Raw genomic sequence first — 25,897 nt, 5'->3', positions numbered from 1 at the left:
TCACTCAAGTCTCTGTTTTTATCCTTTTTACTATGGTGGGGGTGCCTTCTGGTGCGTCTGTGGAGTTTCATGTTCATTGGATGGGGACCATTCTGATGGTGTTGTGTTCCCTTGGCCCGCCTTTCAAAGTGGACTAAAACAAACTCGCCGACTCATCAGTAGACATGCATGTGTGGCTACTTCCTCCACCTGACTCCACCGCTCCATGATTCAAACAGGAAGTGAAAGTGTGGAAGACAGAAGAGTGGTGAGCTAGAGTAGCTCAAAACTTCCTCTCCTCTCCCTTCTTCCTTTTTGAATCCAGAGATTGCGAGGAGGAGTGATGGAGCCTGGTGCGCTGCCTTGCAGTAGTGTAACCAGAGGGGGGCGGTGTTGTAAGTACAGCAGGCTCCGCAACACTCTATATAAGCAGTCTCTTCCACTCGCCATCAGAGCCATTTTGGGCAGTGACATCACTACGCCGAATGGTTCCGACAGCGAATGGGAGGGGGCTGCTTACACTGCGTGTTGTGATGCTTGCGGTACGTACCACGCCGCCCCCCTCTGGTTACGCTACTGCTGCCAGGTCAGGGTATATGTGACTTTTGATGCGCCACCAGATTCATGGAGGACCAGTCCCAAAGTCAACATAATTCTACAGCAAGGAGGACACCCACAAGGTATGCAAGAAACTTCTTTTTTTTTTTAATTCAACTGAAAAATGATAAACATGTGAATTACTGACTTCATTGTGTGAATTATTTTATGTCTTCAGTATTCTACTGGAGAATAATGTCCAACTCTTCACCAAGTCGTGCAAATATGTGTATGATGAGTTTCTGTTTAAAAAAAAGACAGAGAAAAACAATGAATTAACGTTCGATTGATCTTAGTGATTGCTAGAAAAGTTTGGACACCATCCACCCAAAATTGTACACTTTAAAAAGCACATACTTAGTTCCCCTATGAAATCCGTTATACTTAAAACTGCTTTAGCAGGGTCTGTCATTCAGTTTTGAATGACAGAAAACCGGTGAGGCAGGGCTTTTCAAACTGAGGCATCGTGACAAACCAGCTACTGTCTGTGTAGAGTTTGCACATTCTCTCCATGTCTGCATGGGTTTTCTCCAGCCCAGACAGCTCATATTTATTTCAATGTTTGATATTAGAAGTGTTTGGGGTCTTTATTTAGAAGTTTGGTGATGTTTCAGTGACCAGAAACTCTGGTCACTGTAGGAACGAAACTCTTGTTTACACATATCAATTAGCCCGCAGGAAAATTGGGTTCATTACAAGTCATTTCACTTGCATTTGCAGTTTCCACAAAATGATCAACAGCTTTAAGTGAACACTTGCTGTACAGCTAGCAGAAAAAAAAATCACATTGGTAAATGGAATTGTTGTTCATTTATGTTAAAGGAAAATAATTGATCTTTGAAGATTTAAAAAGACAGATGGGATAGATGTCTAATATTGATTACCAATAAAATAAAATAAATAATTTAGGGTAAGCTATTCATAATGTTTGTTAGAATAAGGTCTCCGTCCTATCCAATTCTCCAGCCCTGGCGTAACCATGCCAATGGAGTGTGTGCTGCATCCTCTGGTGGGACAGTAATTTTGGAGGCCTCCACAAGGCAAGGGAACATTTGTTCCCTTGCCTTGGGGCTGTATTGCATCTCCACCAGCACTGGAAGTTGGGATAGGACTGGGCCCTAAGACTCTGATTTTTCCTGAATTGTAGCTCAGAAGCTACTGGCTCTGCTATGTATTTTTTTTTCCTTTATTTTAGTATACTTTTCAAGCTCACAAAGAAATCCTTTCCTTGCAGCCAATTATGACTATAAACTCTGGCATTTTACTTTTAAAAAATATTCCTTTTCCTGTTCCCTACAGGCAGAACTTCTTTCTCTATCATTTGGTGCTGAGCAACCAATTTCTTCACTAAGGGTCAACATTAGAAACAGCACCGGGCCACAGTGCTTCTAAACTTGACTACATTTTTCCCAGCTGGAAAGCACAGGAAAAAGCCATTATCTATTGCTCTGCTTGTGGTGGCTTATCTCCAGTAAAGCATGACTATAAGCTTGGGATAGAATTGTACTTGCATAGCTCGCTTTAAATCCATTTGAGTGCTACTATACAATGTATTGAGACCCAATATACTTCCATTAAGTATACGTAAGTGCAGTGTTACATTAGTATATATTAAGTCATCTTGTTGGCATCCTTCAGTCTCAGAAGACTATGGTATCGCGCTCTGAATAGTGTTCTGGAACAGAGTGTCCTCTCCAGTGCGCGAAGCCTGGGTAAAGTAGATATGGAGGACAAACTGTTTCCCATGCAGCAAATCCCCCCTCTCCACGGTGCTGAAATGGTCCAATGGAAAGGCAGAGGCCAATACGGTTGGTTCCAGCGGCGTTGCAGGAGTTGCCAGAACGTGACTGTGTTCAGCCATGAACTGCCTCAGAGACTCCAGCTCCGGATTTTGCCTTGAGGTTGACTCCTGAAGCCTTTTCCAGAACTGGATGTAGCCACAAGGCAGTGGAGGTTTGGGATCAGAGTTTTCCTTCTCTCAGATGAGCTGCCTTCCCAGCATATATATATATGCTTCCATTAAGAGAATGGCTTGGAATGGACTAGCCTCCTCTGGGGTATTTGCAGAGGGACAATCTCCACTTTGGAAGTCCTACAGCCCAATCCTAAATAAAGTCCTGTTTAGTGATATAGTGGCACCAGTGTAGGCTATACTATCTCCCAGGGAGGAATATTAGCTGCGGGAGGACTCCTCAAGGTAAGGGAACATTTGTTCCCTTGCCCCAAGGTAATCCTTAGCAGCCACAATGAGACAACGTGGACCCACGTTCACGATGTCCTTTGATGTTTCAGTGCACTCTCCTAATCCGCGGACTTGGCATCTGAGGATTTCAGTATCTGGCTGGAGGGCCTCAGAGAACCTTCTGGACATGTCTAGAAGGCACATCCAGTTTGTGCCAAAAATTCCCAGTTGTGTCCCAGATGCATCCAGAAGGCACTTCCAGTCATGTGGGGAAGTCTCTGAGGCCCAAACACAGATGTAATTGTTTAATTAATTTATTTTATTTACTAAATTCCGCCCACATTTTATCTCCCCAAAGGGCATTCAAAGCAGCTAATTATCTGCAGAATTTGGTATCCTTAGGGTTCAATCCTAACCCCTTATGTCAGTGCTTTCCAGCCCTGGCACAGCGGTGCCAATGGGACGTGTGCTGCATCCTGCAGTTGGGTGTCACTCACGGAGGCCTCCTCAAAGTAAGGGAGTGTTTGTTCCCTTGCCTCAGAGCTGCATTGCCTTTAAGCACTGACATAAGGGGTTAGGATTGTGCCCTTAGGGATCCTGGAATACCGAAGGTACCAAAGGCCCACCGTACTTGACATGTTTCCAGACAGATGAAAACAGATACAGATGCTAAACTTTGGTAATCTCCAGGTAAGCATTAGCAGTTCCTGGGTGTGAAGATAAACATAGACCATATTGCAAGCACCAGGGTTCTAACCTGGCATTCCTACCAATGTGAGCAGCCACTAGATGGCAAGACGACGACGACAACAAGACAATGACCCTTCCCCTACCGCTACATCCCCATGCTGGGGAAAGTGACACCAGTTCATTTCTGCCCATACGGTAAAACCTGTGCCCAGAAAAAGTGGTCACTTTTTTGGCAGTGCCTTTTTCTCCAAACAGAAAATTCCCATTGCTGCCCCCTCTCAAATTTTCCCCCACCAACCATCATTCAAGCTAATCCAGTGCTACATTTGCCAAGCCGTAACTATGATGATGCTCAACGACGTTAAAAGGAGTCACCATTTTTATAGAAAGAAAGAAAGAAAGAAAGAAAGAAAGAAAGAAAGAAAGAAAGAAAGAAAGAAAGAAAGAAAGAAAGAAAGAAAGAAAGAAAGAAAGAAAATTGCTTCAAAAGTTTACAAACTTGAATGGCGTTATAGCGACAGACACCTCTGTGCATTCAAACTGTATTTGCCTTTGTATTTGTATTTCAGCCCACTTGGCTTTTTTCTCCCCGCTTCACAAAAAATATCTGGACCGTGTACTTGTATCATTAATTCTTTCTGTTTCCCTGGGGGCTGGGGGCTAAGAATAGGCCCTCAGTTTGGCTGTACTTGTCGTAAGAGGCGACTAAACAGCCACCGGGTAGATGGGACTCGTCAGCCTAGGAAGGCAGCTCATCTAAGAGAAGGAAACTCTGACCTCAAACCTCCACTGCCTTGTGGCTGCATCCAGTTCTGGAAAAGGCTTCAGGAGTCAACCTCGAGGCAAAATCAGGAGCCGGAGTCCCTTAGGCAGTTCATGGCTGAACACAGCACGTTCTGGCAACTCCTGCGACGCCGCTGGAACCAACCGTATTGGCTTCTGCCTTTCCATTGGACCATTCCAGTGACGTGGAGAGGGGGGATTTGCTGCATGGGTAACAGCCTATCCTCCATACCTTCTTTACCCAGGCTTCGCGCACTGGAGAGGACACTCCAACTTCGCCATACGGCGTCGGCACAACACGGGAAGCAGCAGTTTACCGGTTATAAGTCTTTGCTCGATTGGCGTAGAGCATGACGCCAGGGGCTGCTTCCGACGGTGGGAGAGATCATTGCATCTCATTGGGCAGCTACCGCCCGCCTTAAGCTGGGCAGTCCCCAGCCAGTAAGGTGTTGCCTCGCCACGGTCCGTTAACCTCATGGGGTGCGTGGGGTTTAGGGTGAAAACCGACAAGCGGATCGACAACTCTGCACCATGCAACAGAAAACAGAAAACTACTGCCCTAAAGCTGGGCACCTGGAACGTTAGGACAATGACACCTGGCTTCTCTGATGACCTGCAAGAAATAGACGACGCACGCAAAACAGCTGTCATCGACATGGAGCTGAGCAGACTGCAGATGGACATCGTCGCCCTTCAAGAGACTAGGCTGCCAGATTCCGGATCTGTCAAGGAGAGAAATTTCTCATTTTTCTGGCAGGGAAAACCACCAAATGAAACCAGGGAACATGGCGTTGGCTTTGCGGTCAGAAATACCCTGCTGAAATCCATCATCCCACCTACTGTGGGAAGTGAAAGAATTTTGTCCCTGCAGCTCCAGTCATCAGCAGGACCTATCACTCTCATCAGTGCTTATGCACCGACTCTGTCGTCTCCAGCAGAAGCCAAAGACAAATTCTATGATGACCTGGCCACCACTGTCAAGAAAATCCCTGTAAAAGAGCCATTGTTCATCCTCGGCGATTTCAATGCTAGAGTTGGTGCTGATAACAGTTCATGGCCCACTTGCTTAGGTCAGTTTGGCACTGGGAGGATGAACGAAAATGGCCAACGACTGCTAGAGTTTTGCTGTCATCACAGTCTCTGTGTCAGCAACACATTCTTCAACACAAAGCCCCAACATAGAGTCTCTTGGAGACATCCAAGATCAAAGCACTGGCACCAGCTCGACCTGATCCTCACCAGACGCTCCAGCCTTCCCAGCATCAAGATCACACGCAGTTATCATGGTGCTGCCTGCGACACTGACCACTCCCTGGTGTGCAGCAGAGTGAAACTGCAAACAAAGCGACTGTATCACACGAAAAAGGAAGGAAGACCTCGCATTGATACCAGCAAGACCCGGGATCAGAGAAAAGTGGAGGAATTTGCACAAGCGCTTGAGGAATCTCTTCCAGGCCCGGCCGACGCAAACGCATCCAACAGATGGGAACATTTCAAGAATACCGTTTACAACACCGCCTTGTCCATATTCGGCAAGAAGACCAACAAGGCGGCAGACTGGTTTGAAGCCCACTCTGAGGAGTTGACACCAGTCATTGAGGAAAAGAGGAGAGCTCAAGCAGCATACAAGGCCTGTCCCAGCGAGCGCAACCTGCAGGTCCTCCGAACTGCTCGCAGCAAAGTCCAACAGACTGCCAGGAGATGTGCTAACGACTACTGGCTCCAGCTCTGTTCCGAGATACAGATAGCAGCTGACACGGGCAACATCAAGGGGATGTATGATGGTATCAAGCAGGCCCTAGGTCCAACAAAGAAGAAAATTGCCCCTCTGAAGTCTGCCACAGGCGAGGTCATCCAGGATCGGGCGCAGCAGATGGAACGCTGGGTGCAGCACTACTCTGAGCTATATTCCAGAGAAAATGTAGTCACCGAAGAAGCACTGAACAACATTGAGTGCCTGCCTGTGCTGGAAGAGCTTGACAGTGAACCAACCCTAGAAGAACTTCACGTGGCCCTGGACTCCCTTGCCTTTGGCAAGGCACCTGGAAAAGACAGCATCCCTGCTGAAGTCCTAAAATGCTGCAAAGAGATCATCATCACTGAGCTGCATGAAATCCTCTGTCTCTGCTGGAGAGAAGGTGGAGTACCTCAAGACATGAGGGATGCAAACATCATCACGCTGTACAAGAACAAAGGTGACAGGGGTGACTGCAACAACTACCGCGGCATCTCTCTCCTTAGCGTTGTAGGAAAGCTGTTTGCCCGAGTTGCACTAAAGAGGCTCCAGGTACTTGCAGAGAGCGTCTATCCAGAATCGCAGTGTGGATTCCGAGCCAACAGGTCCACCACTGATATGGTATTCTCCCTTAGACAACTGCAGGAGAAATGCAGGGAACAACGACAGCCACTCTTTATAGCCTTCATAGATCTCACAAAGGCTTTCGACCTGGTCAGCAGAGACGGCCTCTTCAAGATTCTCCCCAAGATTGGATGTCCACCCAGGCTCCTCAGCATCATCAGATCTTTCCACAAGGACATGAAGGGCACTGTTGTCTTCGATGGCTCCACATCAGACCCTTTTGACATCCGAAGCGGAGTGAAGCAGGGCTGTGTTCTTGCACCAACCTTGTTTGGGATTTTCTTCGCTGTCCTGCTGAAGCAGGCCTTTGGAACTGCAACAGAAGGCATCTATCTCCGGACCAGATCAGACGGAAAGCTCTTCAACCTCTCCAGACTGAGAGCAAAATCCAAAGTCCAGCTGAAATGTCTGCGTGACTTCCTCTTTGCCGACGATGCAGCTGTCACTACCCACTCTGCCAAAGATCTCCAGCAGCTCATGGATCGTTTTAGCAAGGCCTGCCAAGATTTTGGACTGACAATCAGCCTGAAGAAAACACAGGTCATGGTTCAGGATGTGGACTCACCTCCCTGCATTACAATCTCTTCGCATGAACTGGAGGTTGTCCATGACTTTGTGTACCTTGGCTCAACGATCTCCGACACACATTCTCTCGATACCGAGCTAAACAAGCGCATCGGTAAAGCAGCTACCACGTTTTCCAGACTCACAAAGAGAGTCTGGTCCAACAAGAAGCTGACGGAACATACCAAGATCCAGGTCTACAGAGCTTGCGTCCTGAGTACACTTCTGTACTGCAGCGAGTCATGGACTCTTCGCTCACAACAGGAGAGGAAACTGAACGCTTTCCACATGCGCTGCCTCCGACGCATCCTCGGCATCACCTGGCAGGACAAAGTTCCAAACAACACAGTCCTGGAACGTGCTGGAATCCCTAGCATGTATTCACTGCTGAAACAGAGACGCCTGCGTTGGCTTGGTCATGTCGTGAGAATGGATGATGGCCGGATCCCAAAGGATCTCCTCTATGGAGAACTCGTGCAAGGAAAGCGCCCTACAGGTAGACCACAGCTGTGATACAAGGACATCTGCAAGAGGGATCTGAAGGCCTTAGGGATGGACCTCAACAAGTGGGAAACCCTGGCCTCTGAGCGGCCCGCTTGGAGGCAGGCTGTGCAGCATGGCCTTTCCCAGTTTGAAGAGACACTTTGCCAACAGTCTGAGGCTAAGAGGCAAAGAAGGAAGGCCCATAGCCAGGGAGACAGACCAGGGACAGACTGCACTTGCTCCCGGTGTGGAAGGGATTGTCGCTCCCGGATTGGCCTTTTCAGCCACACTAGACGCTGTGCCAGAACCACCTTTCAGAGCGCGATACCAGAGTCTTTCGAGACTGAAGGTTGCCAATACAAAAAATTCTTTTTTAGCAGCGGATAAAAGACATCCTGGCAGGATTTGTGTGTGCGTGCATTTAGGCGAGAATTATATTGCAACACCTTGACCGCCACTCACATGTCTGCTAGCAGACACTATGCTGCTGTGACAGTGTCCCAATGGCTTGTAGAGAGTCACCTTCTTATGCCCCCCCCCCTTGGGAAAGGTGCAATTACGACTCTGTGCAACTGGCAGTCACCAAACAAGAAAGGCAGCCTTCCACCCTCTGAACCCAGAAAAGTACTCAATTCAGATTGCGGGGGCTGCTTTTGAAATGGTAGTGGTGTGGGCTGCCAAAGAAAGGGCTGGGTAAAGATTAAGTCATACTTTGGCCAGGCGTTCATGTTTGGTTAACTAATGTGCCAGTTCAGGCCCAGCTCCAGATATTGAAAGATTCTGGGAAAGTATCTGGGAAAGACAAAGAAAAGATTCTTTGGCTAGTAGGCTGCTCTCCTCCCCAGCCTGCCCCCTTGGACATGCTCATTTTCTCTCCGACTCATTTATGGTTCAATACTCATAGAACTCATAGACTCATAGAACATGACTGCAGGCCCACAGTGAACACTTTTTCAATGTCATGATGGTTCTCCCATCCCAAAGGATCCCAAAGGATCTGCTCTATGGAGAACTCGTGCAAGGAAAGCGCCCTACAGGTAGACCACAGCTGCGATACAAGGACATCTGCAAGAGGGATCTGAAGGCCTTAGGAGTGGACCTCAACAAGTGGGAAACCCTGGCCTCTGAGCGGCCCGCTTGGAGGCAGGCTGTGCAACATGGCCTTTCCCAGTTTGAAGAGACACTTGGCCAACAGTCTGAGGCTAAGAGGCAAAGAAGGAAGGCCCATAGCCAGGGAGACAGGCCAGGGACAGACTGCACTTGCTCCCAGTGTGGAAGGGATTGTCACTCCTGAATTGGCCTTTTCAGCCACACTAGATGCTGTTCCAGAACCACCTTTCAGAGCGCGATACCAGAGTCTTTTGAGACTAAAGGTTGCCAACTTGATGGTTCTCCTTCTTGCAGCAAACCCACTGTGCAAAGCCTTCCCCATAAGCAGACTTGTCCAATATTGCAAGTCAGCAGAAATAATTTGTTAGTAGTGAGTGCCCATGCAACCGGATTTCTGTGCGCAGCAAGCTGCCGCTTGATGTGAGTGGGATGGTACATCAATGAGGAACCTGCCCGTGATGGCCTTAGTAGAGCTAGCAGGGTCAGTGACGTACTTTGAGAAAAGTCCAGCAACAAGTTTCGGTCTTCTGTTGTTTAGGAAAGTTTTATCTTTCCTAAACAGAGTGACATTTTGCACAGTGAAACACTACTGGTTCCTGGAAGTCTGCTCCTACATGTCCTTCCCACCTCTACAGACTGCATGCTGTACCAGCAGGAGATTCTCCTCCTCTTGCTAGTAAGTCTGAAGGCACCATTCCCCAACTGTCTGCAGACATGCCTCGCTATCAAAGTAGCCTTCTGGCAATAAGGCAGGGGTTCCCAAAGTGTGCGCACCCATCCCACCTGCACATTCCCCAGTCACCCCCGCTTACCTGTTCCCCTGGGTGCCACCATCTTGAATCTTGCAAGATTTCATGAGGTCCAAGACAGCGGTGCCCAAAACTCACAAGTCGTGGGTGCCGTCATCTTAGATCTCACTGAATCTCACTGAGATTTGGGTGTTGCCATCTTGGATCTCAAGATATTTCATTAGATTTGGACGTTGCCACCTTGGGTCTCATGAGATTTCATGAGTTCCAAGATGGCAGCACCCAGGGAGAAGAGGCTGCGGGAACGTCATGACCCAGGTCAGTTTGGGAATCACTGCAATAAGGGATCAGAACGTTAACGGGCAATTTGGCCAGGCGACAACCATGCTATGAGTAGGGGCTGCCTGGTTGTAGCGCTGTTGATGGGCGCAACTGAAATGGAAAGGGGGAGAGAGAGGTAGCTTGATACAAGACTGTATGATGATACCATTTCAAAACAAAATTCTGCTATCAAGAGGTAAAAGTTTTAGGGCACAATCCTAGCCAGATCTACTCAGAAGTAAGTCCTATTTTGTTCAATGGGGTTTACTCTCAGGAAAATGTGCTTACGATTGCAGCCTTAGAATCCTCACACAAATCCCACCTCCCCAATGTTCCCACTTTCAATTCATACCTCCTCAGTTACACTAGCATAAAGGCTTTTATGCATTTATCAGCACACCGCCTACCCCATTTCCTTGATAATGGATGTCCTTGCTGCGGATATTTTTCCCATTCAGAGTAACAGCGTTCGGTTTCGAAGTCACACCAAGGATCTGGAGTGTGTCGTAGGCCAGAGAATCAACCCCTCGGTAGTTGTCGTTCACAATGCGTGTTGTCAAGCGACCCTAAAATAATTCCAAAGAAAAGTATTTTAATTTTACAGAAAGATGCAATGCAAGGGGGGAAATGATGCAGGCAGTACTATTTTTATAATGTAGAGAAGCCTTCTGTGTTGCTCCTTGTGTTTTCATTAGAGGGAAACAAAGGAGATATTAACACAAGGGAAAAAAGCTGAGAAGTCAGAAAAATGTGCCACTGGTGATCAATTCAGTCATTCCCCGGGTGACATTTGGGAGAATTTGGATATGCGTGTACTTCACTTCATAGAAATGCTATCTATACTGAACTTGATCTCAGCTCTTAGCTTACTGTAGAGGTGGGAGAAAATGATCGATCTATCTATCTATCTATCTATCTATCTATCTATCTATCTATCTATCTATCTATCTATCATTATTTATTTATTTATTTATTTATTTATTTATTTATTTCAGATATCAGTAAAGCAGCTACCACGTTTTCCAGACTCACAAAGAGAGTCCGGTCCAACAAGAAGCTGACGGAACATACCAAGATCCAGGTCTACAGAGCTTGCGTCCTGAGTACACTTCTGTACTGCAGCGAGTCATGGACTCTTTGCTCACAACAGGAGAGGAAACTGAACGCTTTCCACATGCGCTGCCTCTGACGCATTCTCGGCATCACCTGGCAGGACAAAGTTCCAAACAACACAGTCCTGGAATGAGCTGGAATCCCTAGCATGTAGGCACTGCTGAAACAGAGATGCCTGCGTTGGCTCGGTCATGTCGTGAGAATGGATGATGGCCAGATCCCAAAGGATCTCCTCTATGGAGAACTCGTGCAAGGAAAGCGCCCTACAGGTAGACCACAGCTGCGATACAAGGACATCTGCAAGAGGGATCTGAAGGTCTTAGGAGTGGACCTCAACAAGTGGGAAACCCTGGCCTCTGAGCGGCCCGCTTGGAGGCAGGCTGTGCAGCATGGCCTTTCCCAGTTTGAAAAGACACTTGGCCAACAGTCTGAGGCTAAGAGGCAAAGAAGGAAGGCCCATAGCCAGGGAGACAGACCAGGGACAGACTGCACTTGCTCTCAGTGTGGAAGGGATTGTCACTCCCGAATTGGCCTTTTCAGCCACACTAGGCGCTGCTCCAGAACCACCTTTCAGAGCGCGATACCATAGTCTTTCGAGACTGAAGGTTGCCAACAACAACATATTGCAGATTTCAATGTTTTCCAAAGAATAGACATGAAGAAAGTGGTGTTAAGTGTTTTTATACAAAATTTGCATTATAATTATAAATTATAATAGCTTTAGAGCACAATCTTATGCATGTCTGCTTAGAAGTAAGTCCTACTGTGCTCAGAGTTGCTTACTCTCAGGAAAGTGTGCATAAGATTACAGCCTCATAAGTGGCTGCAGCCTCAAAAGGTAGGTAAGATAGGTGTTATAGTGTCAGCAGATGCAGCAACAGTCATTTTCCATGAGTAATATATTATTCAATTTTTCATTGAATAAGAAATGAAAACCAAATAAAATGGATTGATTTCAGGATTTTGTTTTGTTTTACAAAAATGAGAAGTGCAGAAAGCATTGTTATGTGTTTTTATTTCATTATCACCATTTTCTCCACCTCTGTTTCTCTGCATTACAGACCTGGTATTAGCTACACATAAAGAAGGAGCACTGCAGATGCAGTCCAAACAATTCCCTTGTTATCTCAGGGTACTTCCATTGTTTACTCTTGCTGTCCTTACACATATAACTTGGAGCACCAGAAGCTGAAAGAGGAATGAAAATTGCACCCTGGGGAGAAGTTGCCAAAGGCCAAATAACTTTCAGATAAAGGATTCACAGAACCAACTTTCAAGAACATATGAATTGACTTGAAGGATCAGGTCAAGTTCCATTGGTTTCTAACATTAGAGTTGAACAGAATAGTCCCTAAGAAGTCAGTGACTGCTATGAAGGAAGATTACACAGGCCTACAAAACTGAGGGTCAGGAAAGTTTTTCCCAAACTTTACGGTGGTTTGATATGAATTTGGGGTGCTGATTCCAAAAATGGCATCCGCTTTGCCCTATCACGTCTAGTTTTGGAGATATAGTATAGGCTCATTAGTGAATGGTTCAAGCAGTTTCCTCATGAAGAAGCCATGGTGTAGGCTTCCTCATGAGGAAGCTGCTTGAACCATTCATTAAAGAGGCTATGCCATGTCTCCCAAACTAGACGTGATAGGGCAAAACGGATGCCATTTTTGGAATCGGCACCCCAAATATACCCAGGAATTGGTGTAACGTTTTAGGAAGCAAAATATGTTGGCCTGTGTTATTGGTATCCATTAACAGTTTTTTAAATCATTAAAAATATGGGGTTGAACCCAAAGAAACTGAGTCATGGCTCACTGAAATTAAGTTGGTGAACACTAAGCTTGTCTCAATGATTTCAACTGTGCTTAATCTTAACTAACTTTCTTAGGATACAACCACATGGGGTATACTTTTATGGTCTCTCACCAGTGTGACTGGGCTAGTCCTGAGCCCCATGTCTCAAACTAAAGAGGGGAGGGGGTTACTGACAATGGCATATCTAAAGTACCACAGCTAGGGCACATGCCCTGTGTGTCACTTGAAGTGGGGGCACCACTGCACTGGTGTACCTGGGGGTTGGGAATGAGTACATAAGAACATAAGAACAGCCCCACTGGATCAGGCCATAGGCCCATCTAGTCCAGCTTCCCGTATCTCACAGCAGCCCACCAAATGCCCCAGGGAGCACACCAGATAACAAGAGACCTGCAAGGCTTCCTGGGAATTGTAGTTAAGAACATAAGAACAGCCCCACTGGATCAGGCCATAGGCCCATCTAGTCCAGCTTCCTGTATCTCATAGCAGCCCACCAAATGCCCCAGGGAGCACACCAGAGAACAAGAGACCTGCAAGGCCTCCTGGGAATTGTAGTTAAGAACATAAGAACAGCCCCACTGGATCAGGCCATAGGCCCATCTAGTCCAGCTTCCCGTATCTCACAGCGGCCCACCAAATGCCCCAGGGAGCACACCAGATAACAAGAGACCTCATCCTGGTGCCCTCCCTTGCATCTGGCATTCTGACATAGCCAATTTCTAAAATCAGGAGGTTGCACATACACATCATGGCTTGTACCCCGTAATGGATTGTACACTACCCTATACACTACCCCATAATGGATTGTACACATGGCTTGTATACTAGGATGCCACATGGCAAGGGGTGGTGCCCCTCTCTCTGCACTGCTCATTCTTTTAAAAAACTAAGTCTCCTTTGAAGAGCCTTCGAAGGCTTTTGGAGTGCCATGGAGGCTGTGTGCAGAAAGCCAAAGAGGACACTTCTGGATTTCAGCTAAAAACTGGAAGTGACCTTTTCAGACCTTCCGGGGGCCTCAGAAGGTCTATGGGGGGTTGGAGAGTCCACGTGCGACCTCTCCAGCCCTCTGAAGGCCAAAAAAATGTCACTTCTTAATTTATCTGAAAAGTGGAAGTGACGTTTTTGGTGTGGCATTTTGCAGTCCTGGCCCCTGGGGACACAGGGACCAAGATCACAATTGCACCACTGAGCAGTTTCTGTTAAGGTCGAGCAAGTGGAGGCTCTCGTTGAGCCTAAAAAGAGGAGGAAGGGGGCACCAGCCAGACAGCGAGGGCACCAAAACACAAGGAGGCGATCCAGAGAAGGGCATCTGGACTGCAAGGCCAGATCATAAGGCCACTGTTGCCAATGTGGCCTCAGGAGGGGCAAACCCAGAAGTGAGATTCTCAGGAGAGAACGCAGAAGTGACGTCAACATCACACTGCTTCATGATGTCATTGCCCTGGGTGCCGCAAACTCTAGCTATGCCATTGGTTACCGACAACCCTATTTGTCCCCCTAGTCTGGTTTAATAAGAGCCAGACTGTCAGCCCTATAGATTGCCGTAGGGTCTAGCACCACACCCTTTCCAAGTTCCTGAACATTCTGTGTTCTTGTTGCAGCCCAAACAACAAGGAACTGTGTGTACTGCTGAATCACATTACCTCTTCTGTATCAGAAGAATGAAGGGGTGTGTGGCTTTTTGTTTTTTTTTTTAACATAGTGTTTGCAGTGATAACAGTCAAGCTTGGTTTAACGCAAGCAGGAATTTCAGAAGGAATTCACAGGCAGACAGAAAGCTAATTTCAGCCAAGAGAACTGGGAGTGTCACCGATCCAGTAATCAAATGCAAACTGAATTCCAGTGGAATACAAAAGTGGGCCCTTCTGTCCTGCAGTCTGCCTTCAGCAATTTGCTGTATTCCAAATACAGAGACTGTATTTTTTTCCTCCTTTTCTGTTCAGACTGTGATTTTTCTCTAAGACCACAAGATAAAAGCAGAAACAGAAGAAAGGTGGGGGGGGGAGGGGAGGAAGAGAGCTTTAAAAACGGAAAAGCATCTGCTGTATGACAACAAATATCTGACACCAGTTTGTAGAGATAATCAGGCACAAAAATAGTCATCAGTCTTTTTCTATTCACTCTCAGAGCTGGCAGGCAGCAGATCTGGGGACACCACTGTAGGAATATTAATTCAATTTTTTCGTCTAAATGACTCCCATTAACTGTATATTTGGGGGGACTTAATGTCATGAAAGCCACAGTAACAACATCAATAGGGGATTGAGGGGAGATTGAAAGGATGAGCTCAAGCTCTTCTTTAAAAACCAATAAATTCTTCAGCAGTCCCTGCTTAATATCCTGATTTGTTCTTTTGCAGAGAAATATAGAATGATTATTTACCCTACATGCTAACATCCATCAGCACTAATGTTTATTATGGTTGCTACAGTATTAAGAGCCTGAAGCGCAGCAGGAAAGCCTATTAAGAAAAATGTATGCAAATATATTCACAAGGATATCAGAAAGAAGAGTCACCATTTCCACGGTCATGATTCTGAACCAGAGGGGGTAGATTTTCAGTGGGAATCTTCTAACACAGGGTTTCCCAAAGTGTGGGTCGCAAGCCTATGTGCGATGTGGGTCATGAGCTGGACTCTCTTACCCACCCCTGTGATTATTTGGCTCCAAATCCGAGCCATTACGGAAGGGAGGGGATGCCGGCCAGCAATACTGCTGGCCAGAGGCCTCTTCCAGGGCGTTCTGGGCCAGCAACCTACTCTATTGGCCTCTGAATGGCCCCTAGAAGCTACTTCTAGTTTTCATAATCAAGTTCTGGTTTGACAGGAAGCAGCTTTCAGACGCTTCTGGGGGCCATTCTGAGGTTTGTGGGGGGCGAATATTGTGGGTCAACAGGCCAGCATGACCCAGAAGAGGCCTCTGAAGGCCCCCATTTAATCATTCAGGCCAGCAGTGTCATACCTCACGGCAGAAGGCAAGGTGGGTCACGGCACTGGAAAGTTTGGGAATTCTTTCAGTATTGACAGTAAAAGCAATTGTCAAAAGTTCATCCCAAAGCAAAAAGCAATGGGATAAGCTAACATGGGGTGGTGACACAGGTTGTGGCATCTCCATCTTTAAGGTTTGCAAAAGTATCTGTGATACTCCCTCTCTATTTCTCATTACTTCATCTGACTCTAACAGCTGCTGCCTCTGCCCCTTTTCCACCAATTCCTTGACTTTCACTTCTATACGCTGCCTTCTCCATCCCTACACACATCTGTTCCTTGCCCAGCTTCTGCCCACCTCTGTCCATGTACTTGTTTCTACTTACGTCTCTGTATGTATACTTGACAAGGAAATAAATTCCATTCTCAATGGTATCTGTCAATAAAGGAGACAAAAAGCTGATGTAAGCATTCTATTTAATAAGGAACATAACATAACAAAGGACATAATGAATTCTTATGTTCATACAAGTGACATAACACTTGTATGAACAAGTGTACATAACAAAGGACATAATGAATTCTTATGTTCATACAAGTGAACATAGTAGGTTGTATTCCCATTATAGGTACTTGCTCAAGAGTGAGCAATCCAACCCCTTTTCCTTCATACGGTACATTGAACAGGACATTGTCCAAGCCAGCCACTGACATACTATGTTAATAAACATGGTAGATTTGCACTGTAATGTCAATCAGACACCAAACACCAGGACAACACCAGCAGACTCTCTGAATCCAAAACAGATTCCATGCTGGTGTCATTCTGATGTTTTCAAAACAGCCCTTTCCAATTTGCACCAGGCAAAAGGTCAGAGTCAGGCCCAGATCTCTTCCCATATTCCCAAACAAAAGCCTAGACATCCTACAAGGCAGACTATAGCACAGCAGTTTTTGAACACTCACCAATAGATTCCCCATCGTCCCAGAACAGCGAACCAGAGGCTTCGCCTTGTTCGTCCAGAGCAATGGTGAGTCCAAATGCATTCAGGCGGCTATTGAGAATACATCATTGACTTAAAATCAGTGACGAAATGTGGAAGAAAGGTTAGCAGGAAGAAAGAAGGGGCCCGATCCAGCAAGCAGGAGCTATCTGGTAGGCACCTGAATGTGATCTGATACTGCTCTCAGGCACCAGAGTGTCTTGGCCAGCCCTGCATCTAGCCTTGCATTACAGGTGAGCAGGCAAAGCAGGAGGATTGTAAGTGTGCAAGGTGAGCTTCCTCTCATCACTATAGCAATTTGTTACTAACTTGGTGGCGTAGCTGGAGGGGGCGCAGCACTCAGCCTGGCGGGGGGGGGTGAGCTGCCCCTCCCTTCGGAGCCATTCCCGACAGGGGGGGCAAAACGGAACCGTACAGATCTGTTTCCCCCCCCGCCGGGAATGGCTCCAAAGGGAGGGACTGCTTGCCCACCCCTCCTACCAAGCTGAGTGCTCCGCTCCCCCTCCAGCTACGCCACCATACTAACTGATGCTTTATGCTCTACGACAGCGTTTCTCAACGTTTGGACCGCTTCACGTGGTCCACCTACTGGAAGTTCTGCTGGAAGTAACTGCTGATGATGTCACTGCCAGTTACTTCCAGATTGGGAGGCCAGACGTAACGTGACAAACACTGGTAAGAGGCTCAGGGCCGAAGGAACCTTTTTCAAGTGCGCAAAAAGCGCATGCTGGAGCACTGACTGCTGAGCTGAGCTGCTTGACATGCTGCACTGCTGGTCTCGCTACCAGGTGGCAGAGGTCTGGGGGTCCCACACATACCACTGGACACCACCTCAAGTGCTACCAGTGGTCCGATTCTGATGGAGAAACACGGCTCTCTGCAAAGTCATTTCCGCACAGCAATTGTTTCAGTCCAGTCTTGCAATGCATTATATTTAGGAAGGAAATGTGTTTCGATACCTCCGAGCTGTTCTTGTCGCCGGGGCCTGTGTTGGCAAAATGTATCCTCCCCGGATAAACAGCGGGATTTTTTCCAGTGGTGCATGAACACTGACATACTTCTTATATGAAGAGGGCGGCACTTTATCCCCCTACCAAAAAATGGAACACAGTTGAGGAATTCTTTCAAAAGCCATCTGGAGAGTGTCTCTACTGGTATAAAGCATAACTCTGTCTTCACAAGTGGCACTTACATCATTTCTCCACCTCCGTTTCCTGCATGTGTAATTAACATTTTAAAACAGGCACTGGTTAGAACAGGGGTGTCAAACTCATTTCAAACCAAGGGCCGAAGAGCATTGATGATGCCTGCTGAGGGCTGGAAGTGATGTCATTAGGCAGGAAATGATGTCATTAAACAGGTCATAAAAAAATAAGTACTTTTTCTCACTTAGGATCTCATTAGCTGCAAATGACAGAAGAGAAAATTTGCAAATCTTGATCATATTTCAAGATATGGAACAGCCTAATTTTCAAGTGGGCTGCCCTTTCAAAAGTAACACCTCAGCACTGCTTAGCAGATGAGAGCCTGAGGGTCAGATAAAAAGCTTCCGCGGGCCACATCCGGCCCCCGGGCCTTATGTTTGACACCCCTGGGTTAGAACATTGCTTTTCCACTGTGCTCCGGAGAACCCTGGCGTTCCTCAGAAGCCCATTAGGGGTTTGTCTAAGACAGTGTTTCTCAAACAGTGGGTTGGGACCCACTAGGTGGGTCACAAACCAATTTCAGGTGGGTCCCCATTCATTTCAATATTTTATTTTTAATATATTAGACTTGATGCTACTATGATATGTGACTACATTTGGGGAAATGTTACACATCTGTACTTTTAACAGGCTACTCTATATATGCTTTCAACAATGATAATAAATGGGACTTAAGTCTGGGAAGAATTGCAGCCTAAGATTGTTAAAAATTTTCCTGCTTGATGATGTCACTTCCAGTCATGACATCACTTCCAGTGGGTCCTGACAGTTTCATTCTAAAAAGTGGGTTCCGGTGTTAAAACTTTGAGAACCGTTGGTCTAAGACAGGGGTGCCCAAACCCCGGCCCTGGGGCCACTTGTGGCCCTTGAGGACTCCCAATCTGGCCCTCAGGGAGCCCCCAGACTTCAATGAGCCTCTGGCCCTAAGGAGACTTGTGGAGCCCTCGCTGGCCTGATGACGGCCCTCTCAGTGACTTCCCATGGTTCGACCTCCTGTGTGAGCTGTGGGACAAGGCCTCCTTCCACTGCTTGCTGTTTCACATCTGTGATGCAGCAGTGACAGCAAAGGAAAGGCTGGCCTTGCTTTGTGCAAGGCTTTTTATAGGCCTTGAGTTATTGAAAGACCTTCATTCATTCATTCATATAAGTGCCATCTCTAACATTCGTTTACGTAAATTTATTCAAATTTGAAATGTAAATTAATTTCTTTTTTTCCCCGGCCCCCGACACAGTGTCAGAGAGATGATGTGGCCCTCCTGCCAAAAAGTTTGGACACCCCTTGTCTAAGAGATTATCCGTAATGGTGTTGACTCCTGCATCACTGCTGAGATTCCCTTACAATGTGCAAAGGACTTTCTATTGTTGGTTATGTTCTGACCTGCATTTACATGTAGCAGCAGTGAGGTCCACCAGTGTGCCCATGTTCTCTGTGAACTTCTCATGTGTGTCCAAGAATATGGCCCAGAATCCTTTAACAAAATGCAGGGATTGTACGGCAGACAAGCTGCTGTGGAAAGAGTTTCCTCAACATATCTAGTTTGGAAACCATTGGGCTGGAGAACACATTTGATATTAAAATGTCTCTCTCCTACTTTATACAGTGGGCTCTCCTTAACTGCATGCTTGGCACCCACAGATTTCAGTATCCATGGATGCTGAGCCCACTGCTGGAGGTGCCTCAGAACACCTCCTGGACATGACCAGAACATAAGAACAGCCCCACTGGATCAGGCCATAGGCCCATCTAGTCCAGCTTCCTGTATCTCACAGCAGCCCACCAAATGCCCCAGGGAGCACACCAGATAACAAGAGACCTCATTCTGGTGCCCTCCCTTGCACCTGGCATTCTGACATAGCCCAGTGTCACTTCTTAGTCTTAGCACTCTTCATAGCCCAGTGTCACAAACCAGAAGTCACTTCTGGTTTGCACCACTGATTTCCTGTCATGCCCAGAGATGTTCTGAGCTCCTCCAGTCACAGAATTAATTATCCACAGAATTCAGTATCCATAGGGGGTTACTGGATCAAATCCCCCACAAGATTCTGAAGGCCCACTCTATACTGCATTTATACTGTAAATACTCTATACTGTAAACAACATTTACAGATTACATACTGAAGTTGAAAGAGCATTCTTAGCATTACTTGTGAGAAAAGCTAAGAAACTGAATTCTGATTCAATCCAGAGCCTTGCTATTTCAGAGCAACTTCACAGACCTCAGGGCCGTGCTTCATCTACTAATCAGTGCCAAACAAAAGTGGGTACTTGTTATTCTGTACTGCTTTCTGTCAAAGATGCTCCCCCCCCCAAAAAAAAAACCCGGTATGATGCAGAGAAGAGTATCGTCCTACATCTGTGTCATCCTTCCACATGGCCATGACGGATTTGCCAATAATCCTTAGGCACAGGACTGGAAATTCTATACTGATGAATATATACATAAAGGTTTTCAAGGGCCAATAATGCAGTTTCTTTTTTGCATTGCAAGATATTTGTTAAATTTCTCACTGGAGGCAACATGCAACCCTTGAACAGTAGCATAGCTAGAGGGGGAGCAAAGCACTAATTTTTGCAGGGAGCAAAACTGCTCCCCCTTCCCGGAATGGCTCTGAAGGGGAGAGGGAGGGGCCTGCTTGCACAGCACGGTGAGGCTCCCTGCAAAACTTAGTGCTTTGCACAAACCCCTCTAGCTATGCTACTGCCTTGGAAAGAGTGCCAGTCAGGGAAATCCAGGTCAGGGAGATGGGAGTTCCTCCCATTCTTTGCCAAATGAACCCATGAGGCTTTGCATAAGGCATTTAGTATAATATATTACAAAACATAACACATTACAATAAGATGCAATGAATGGTCTGAAGCCAAGATTTGATGGGCAGCTCGGTCCCTTTCTGGGAACTCAATGTCCTTTCACAATCTGAGTGCTAAATTGCACGCTTTTCATCCCACAGCTTTTAAAGATGCAAAATATTGATATGCTTTTGAAAACTCTGGATTGCATACATACAAACAATTATTTTTAAAGTAGCATGTTCGACAACGTGGCTGCATCAACATTAATGGTGTGGGACAGGATTGGGGCAACACAGACTCCTTAAAATTTTAACCTTTTAGATTAAAATAAAGATGATTGTGCAAAGTGGTCAGGTAATGAGTTTAGTAAGGGATGCCTCCCAGATCTTTCATAAACAGTACAAATGATGGCTTACAAGAGATCAATGATATTTTACACACAGACACACACACTGGAGGATATATAAAACAAAGCCATCTTTCTAAATACAGACCGTATAGTAATCAAACCAGGGAGCTTCCGGGAAGTAGACATCCACCGATCTTGCTCCCTGTAACCATTAAGAAAGAATTATAAATAATTCACACATTTCTGATATATTAGAAATGCACTAACTCAATATAGGTATTTTTATTTAGATATTTAAAATACACCATTGTAATAGAGCTCTAGCAGTAACTTATCTTGAAATCCAGACGGAGTTTAGCATTCTACATCCCACTAATTTCAGCTTGTACGTGTCTCATGAAATTAATAGGACATCTCTGAGAGTACGCTGCTTAACTTGGGTGGGTCACATCCTTTTTTAAACAAAATGAGTGACTTCAGTGAAAACCCAAAGTGCCTTTTGGAAGCCTCCAGGAGGCACCTGGGAGGTCCCTGAGACCTTCCCTGAAGATTCCATGATAATGGTATTCACGCTGGTCTAGGAATGGATCCTCCATGAAAACTGAAGGCCAACTGTACTATAGCAGCTGGATCAGTGCCCTCCCCACCCATAGCAGGAGGGCAGGAAAGCTTTAACCCACCACTCGTACCCCTCTACTGTGGTGCTGATCTGAGGGAAGCTCTTATCCAGCCATTATTAACTCAAGAAAAACCAAGCCCATAAAGGGCAAATAGCACTTGTCATGGGACATGCAGCTTGAGCTCAAGGCTCAGCACAGACTGAACTCTCAGACAGCCCATCCCTGCTTTCTGCTTTCTTGGCTGGCCTCTAATCTGTCAGTCCTGACAAATATGTATTTTGTTTCAAGTGAAGCAGATTTATAACTCAATTTTTTGGACTGCTACACAAGGGAAATGGAAGGGCAGGGCCCATGGAGTACAGAAAGTTCATTACTGTGTTTGGTACACATTGTGGCTGTCTTAAAGTAATGGATGTGCATAATTTATACCAAAAATAATTAATACATGAACCAGTTTTCACTGTGGTTCAAATCTTTTCCTAGTGCCTGGCAGCATACAGAGAGTTTTGGCTTTTAACCTGCAAGATTTCAATCTGCTCCGCAATTCTGCTTGTTGTTTTTTTTTTTTTCCATTTCATTTCTTCTCTTGCTAAACCACAGCAATCTGATTACCAGAAAAACACAAACACACATCTCTCCAAGGGGAGGCAAAAGTTATAGGCGAATTTGCTAGCAATTGGATGTGAGTTTGGTATTCAGGGCATTACTTGTACTTGGAGTCACTTTCTTCTATAATTGACTAGCTCTACGATTCAATTTCTTTTTATAATTGACTGTGATCATGCACCAGCCTTCCCGGCACGGGCAAACAGAAGTTCATCCTTTATCTACTTGAAAGCCGTGAATGATATGCAGTAGCGTAGCTAGAGGGGGTGCAAAGCACTAAGTTTTGTAGGCGCCTGAATGTGCCATACAAGGGGCCCCTCCCCCTCCCCTTCAGAGCCAGGCACTTGCCTCCATTTTGCTCTCACCACTGGGAACGGCTCTGAAGGGGAGAGGGAGGGGTCCCTTGCACCGCACATTCGGGCGCCTACAAAACTTAGTGCTTTGCACCCCCTCTAGCTACGCTACTGATAATATACCAATCTCCACTGCTAGTATCACAGCATTCAGAATACCCCAGTACTTGCCTCCTGAAGAACTGGCGCGATCATCAGTGCAGATCCCCACAGGAAAGCAGTGTCTATGCCATGGGTCTCGGGGTCCGCTGTAAATCTAGGTTAAAAATTAAGCAAAAATCTGCTCAGTGCAAATGGCGTTCTTTCCAGGGACCAGCGAATGACTAGATTTCAACATACAACTTATGGCCCTATATGTTGCACTGTATGACTTCCGCCTGTTAAAACTGTAGGCAGATATTGGGGGGGGGGGGGCGGCTGATTGACATCCACAGGGTACAGCTTCCTCCTCCTCCGTAGTTCAAACATCTTAAGAATGGATGTACGGAGACAAGGAGACAGCAAGAAGGACTAGAATGCTTATTAGAGAATTGACATGCTCCGGAGAAACTAACAGCCCAATCCTATTGCCGGCCGGTGCAGACTGTGCGCTACCCCAGCAATGACCATTGTAAATGTTGTGTAAGGCTGGTTGTGGTGGCTAGGAGGGAAAAAGCATGAGTGAGAGGCTGGTGCCAGTTGGTGCTGGTCCTCTGAGCTGGTCGGACACCCACCAATGGTAAGGTCCCCATTGAACAGCAGAGAGGTGTTCCTGGGTGGGACAGCTGGAGCGGGGTGCTTCAAGCCCAGGAGAGTGTGGGGTGTGGAAGCTTCAGCTGCCACCTCATCCTATCCCGCCTCCTGCATCTGAAAGCCCTGCATGGGCTACTCCAATCTGTGCCAACTATTTCACTCTTGCAGATCTGAGCAGACCCATAGTGTCTGCGGGGGTCCAACACTCCAAGGAAGTTCCCTTATCTCAAGGAGACTTCCTACTGGCTTGTTGGCCCTACAGGATACAACGGCAGCCACTTTGGTGCCACTGTACCACAGAGGGGCGGCAAGCGTAGGGTTGGGCCGTAAGTGCCAAACATAGTGACCCAAGGAGTGTGTGTGAAAAATCATAAGAAATGAGGGAACCCTTCCCTTAGGACAGGGGTGTCCAAAGTTTTTGGCAGGAGGGCCACATCAGCTCTCTGACACTGTGTCAGGGGTGGGGGGGGGAGAATTAATTTACATTTAAAATTTGAATAAATTTACATAAGTTTACATAAATGAATATATTAAAGATGAACTTATATGAATGAATGAAGGTCTTGCAATAACTCAAGCTTGCACAAAGCAAGGCCAGCCTTTCCTTTGCTGCTGCTACTGCATCACAGACGTGAAACAGCAAGTAGTGGAGGGAGCCCTCGTTCCACAGCCCATGCAAGAGGTCAAACAGTCACCCTCATGCTGAGAGCAGTTGCGTTGGGCCAGTGTGGGCTCCAGCAAGTCTCCAGAAGGCCAGAGGCTCATTGGAGACTGGGGGCTCCCTGAGGGCTGCATTGGGAGTCCTTGAGGGCCGCAAGTGGCCCCAGGGTCCGGGTTTGGGCACCCCTGCCTTAGGACAGCAATTTTCAACCTTTTTCATCTCTTGGCACACTGACAAGGCACTAAAATTGCCAAGGCACACCATCAGGTTTTTGACAATTGACAAGGCACACCATGTCGCCAGTGAAGAGCTCACATCCCCATTGGCCCTACTAATAAATGATCTTCCCTCAAATTCTTGTGGCACACCTGTGGACCACTCGTGGCACACTCGTGTGCCACGGCACAGTGGTTGAAAATTGCTCCCTTAGGAGAAACTGTGCAGTGCAACTTCTAGTGGCACATGTGGAAAGGGTAAAAGGAACTGAAGAGGACAGATGTATTTTCTCTAACCTTCCACAGTGCAACAGAGCTAAACTGCTTGGCCTTCATCCTCTCCTAAGGGAGAGCACCTCCGTTTTGCTCCCTCCCCCATCCAGAATGGCTCTGAAGAGGAAGAGGGAGGGCCGCTGGCATGCTTTGGTGAGGCTCCCTGCAGAACTTAGTGCTTTGCACCCCTCTAGCTAAGCCACTGTATTCTGGATGAACTGCTGCACAATGACAAGTGCTGTGCCAATGATAAAGGTGAATAAAGTAGCTTGAATTATTCATCACTGCCTTCTGATACAGTATCTTAAAAATAAACCCATTCTGGGGTCTCTAAAGCCTTCCTAGAAGTTTAACTTAGGATAGGCTTATTTGTTTTGCGGAGGGAGGGAGAGAATTCCTTCATACAGAAGTGAGGTGATTTTCTTGCTGTTTTGAAAGAAAGGAAGGGCTGGATTTTTGCAATAATGTAAAACAAGAAGTAACTTGCGGTTGTTATACTGGTTATCAGAAACATTTGCCCACCTTCTGCACGTCACCTAGGGATCCACCACTAGATCTTGATCTACATTCTGCCTGTCACTGCACTATAAGAACATAAGAACAGCCTTGCTGGATCAGGCCAAAGGCCCACCTAGTCCAGCTTCCTGGAGCTCACAGTGGCCCACCAGATGCCTCGGGGAGCACACAAGACAACAAGAGACCTGTATCCTGTTACCACTCCATTGCATCTGGCATTCAGAGACAACCTACTTCTCATGGCTTGTCACCTGTGATGGACTTTTCCTCCAACAATCTGTCCAATCCCCCTTTCTAGCCACCTAGTCTAGACGCCGTCATCATCAAGGAGTTCCACAGATTAATGACGCGCTGGGTCAGGAAATATTTCAGATAAAGACAGACAAAATAGGGCATTTTGCCTTATTTGCCCTCTGCCTATGTGAGCCCCATCTGAACTTTGGAGACTGCACATGGGTGTCACTAGATTGTGACTTCTGCTGTCCCACTTATATCACTTAGGGCGCAATCCTAACCAATTTTCCAGCACTGGCATAGCTGTGCCAGTGGGGCATGTGCTGCATCCTGCAGTTGGGGGGCAGTCACGAAGGCCTCCTCTAGGTATGGCAATGCTTGTTCCCTTACCTCAAAGTTGCATTACCCTTATGTTGGTGCTGGAAAGTGGGTTAGGATTGCGCCTTATTTGCCTGTTTTCCCCCCAATAGGTACTAATTGTACATTTGCACATAAGTGACAATGTTAGCCTTCTTTTAAATAAAATACATTTATATATAACATTATTTATGTTGACTGTCAGGGCCCTCTTTTTTCACCTTTGGAAAACTATTGCGTAATCAGTATTTTAAGCCTGTCTGGCAGTAGTTCCCTGGGTTTAATAAACAGTAGATACTCACTGTGGGCAGT

At 46.5% G+C, this 25,897-nt stretch overlaps 2 protein-coding genes across 2 annotated transcripts in view; both read right to left on the bottom strand.

Moving 5' to 3' along the window:
• Nucleotides 1–718: 718 nt before the first annotated feature.
• LOC136657040 (sucrase-isomaltase, intestinal-like) lies at nt 719–22,598 on the bottom strand. The gene is made up of 7 exons (XM_066633633.1): nt 22,593–22,598; nt 21,164–21,220; nt 17,633–17,763; nt 16,636–16,724; nt 16,056–16,105; nt 10,225–10,383; nt 719–818 (listed from the first exon to the last, which is right to left on the bottom strand). Exons 1-7 carry the CDS (start codon nt 22,596–22,598, stop codon nt 759–761), a joined length of 552 nt encoding a protein of 183 aa, XP_066489730.1. The 3' UTR covers nt 719–758.
• Nucleotides 22,599–22,747: 149 nt separating this feature from the next.
• The window catches only part of LOC136657039 (sucrase-isomaltase, intestinal-like), a 70,375-nt gene continuing 67,225 nt past the window's right edge, over nt 22,748–25,897 (bottom strand). Inside the window, exon 17 of the mRNA XM_066633632.1 lies at nt 22,748–22,853. Coding sequence (XP_066489729.1) covers nt 22,748–22,853 — 106 coding nt within the window. The remainder of the gene's footprint in view (nt 22,854–25,897) is intronic.

The sequence above is a fragment of the Tiliqua scincoides genome, chromosome 7 (genome assembly GCF_035046505.1).
Source record: "Tiliqua scincoides isolate rTilSci1 chromosome 7, rTilSci1.hap2, whole genome shotgun sequence".
Classification (NCBI taxonomy): Eukaryota; Metazoa; Chordata; class Lepidosauria; order Squamata; family Scincidae; genus Tiliqua; species Tiliqua scincoides.
This window is presented reverse-complemented; position numbering and strand designations above follow the sequence as displayed.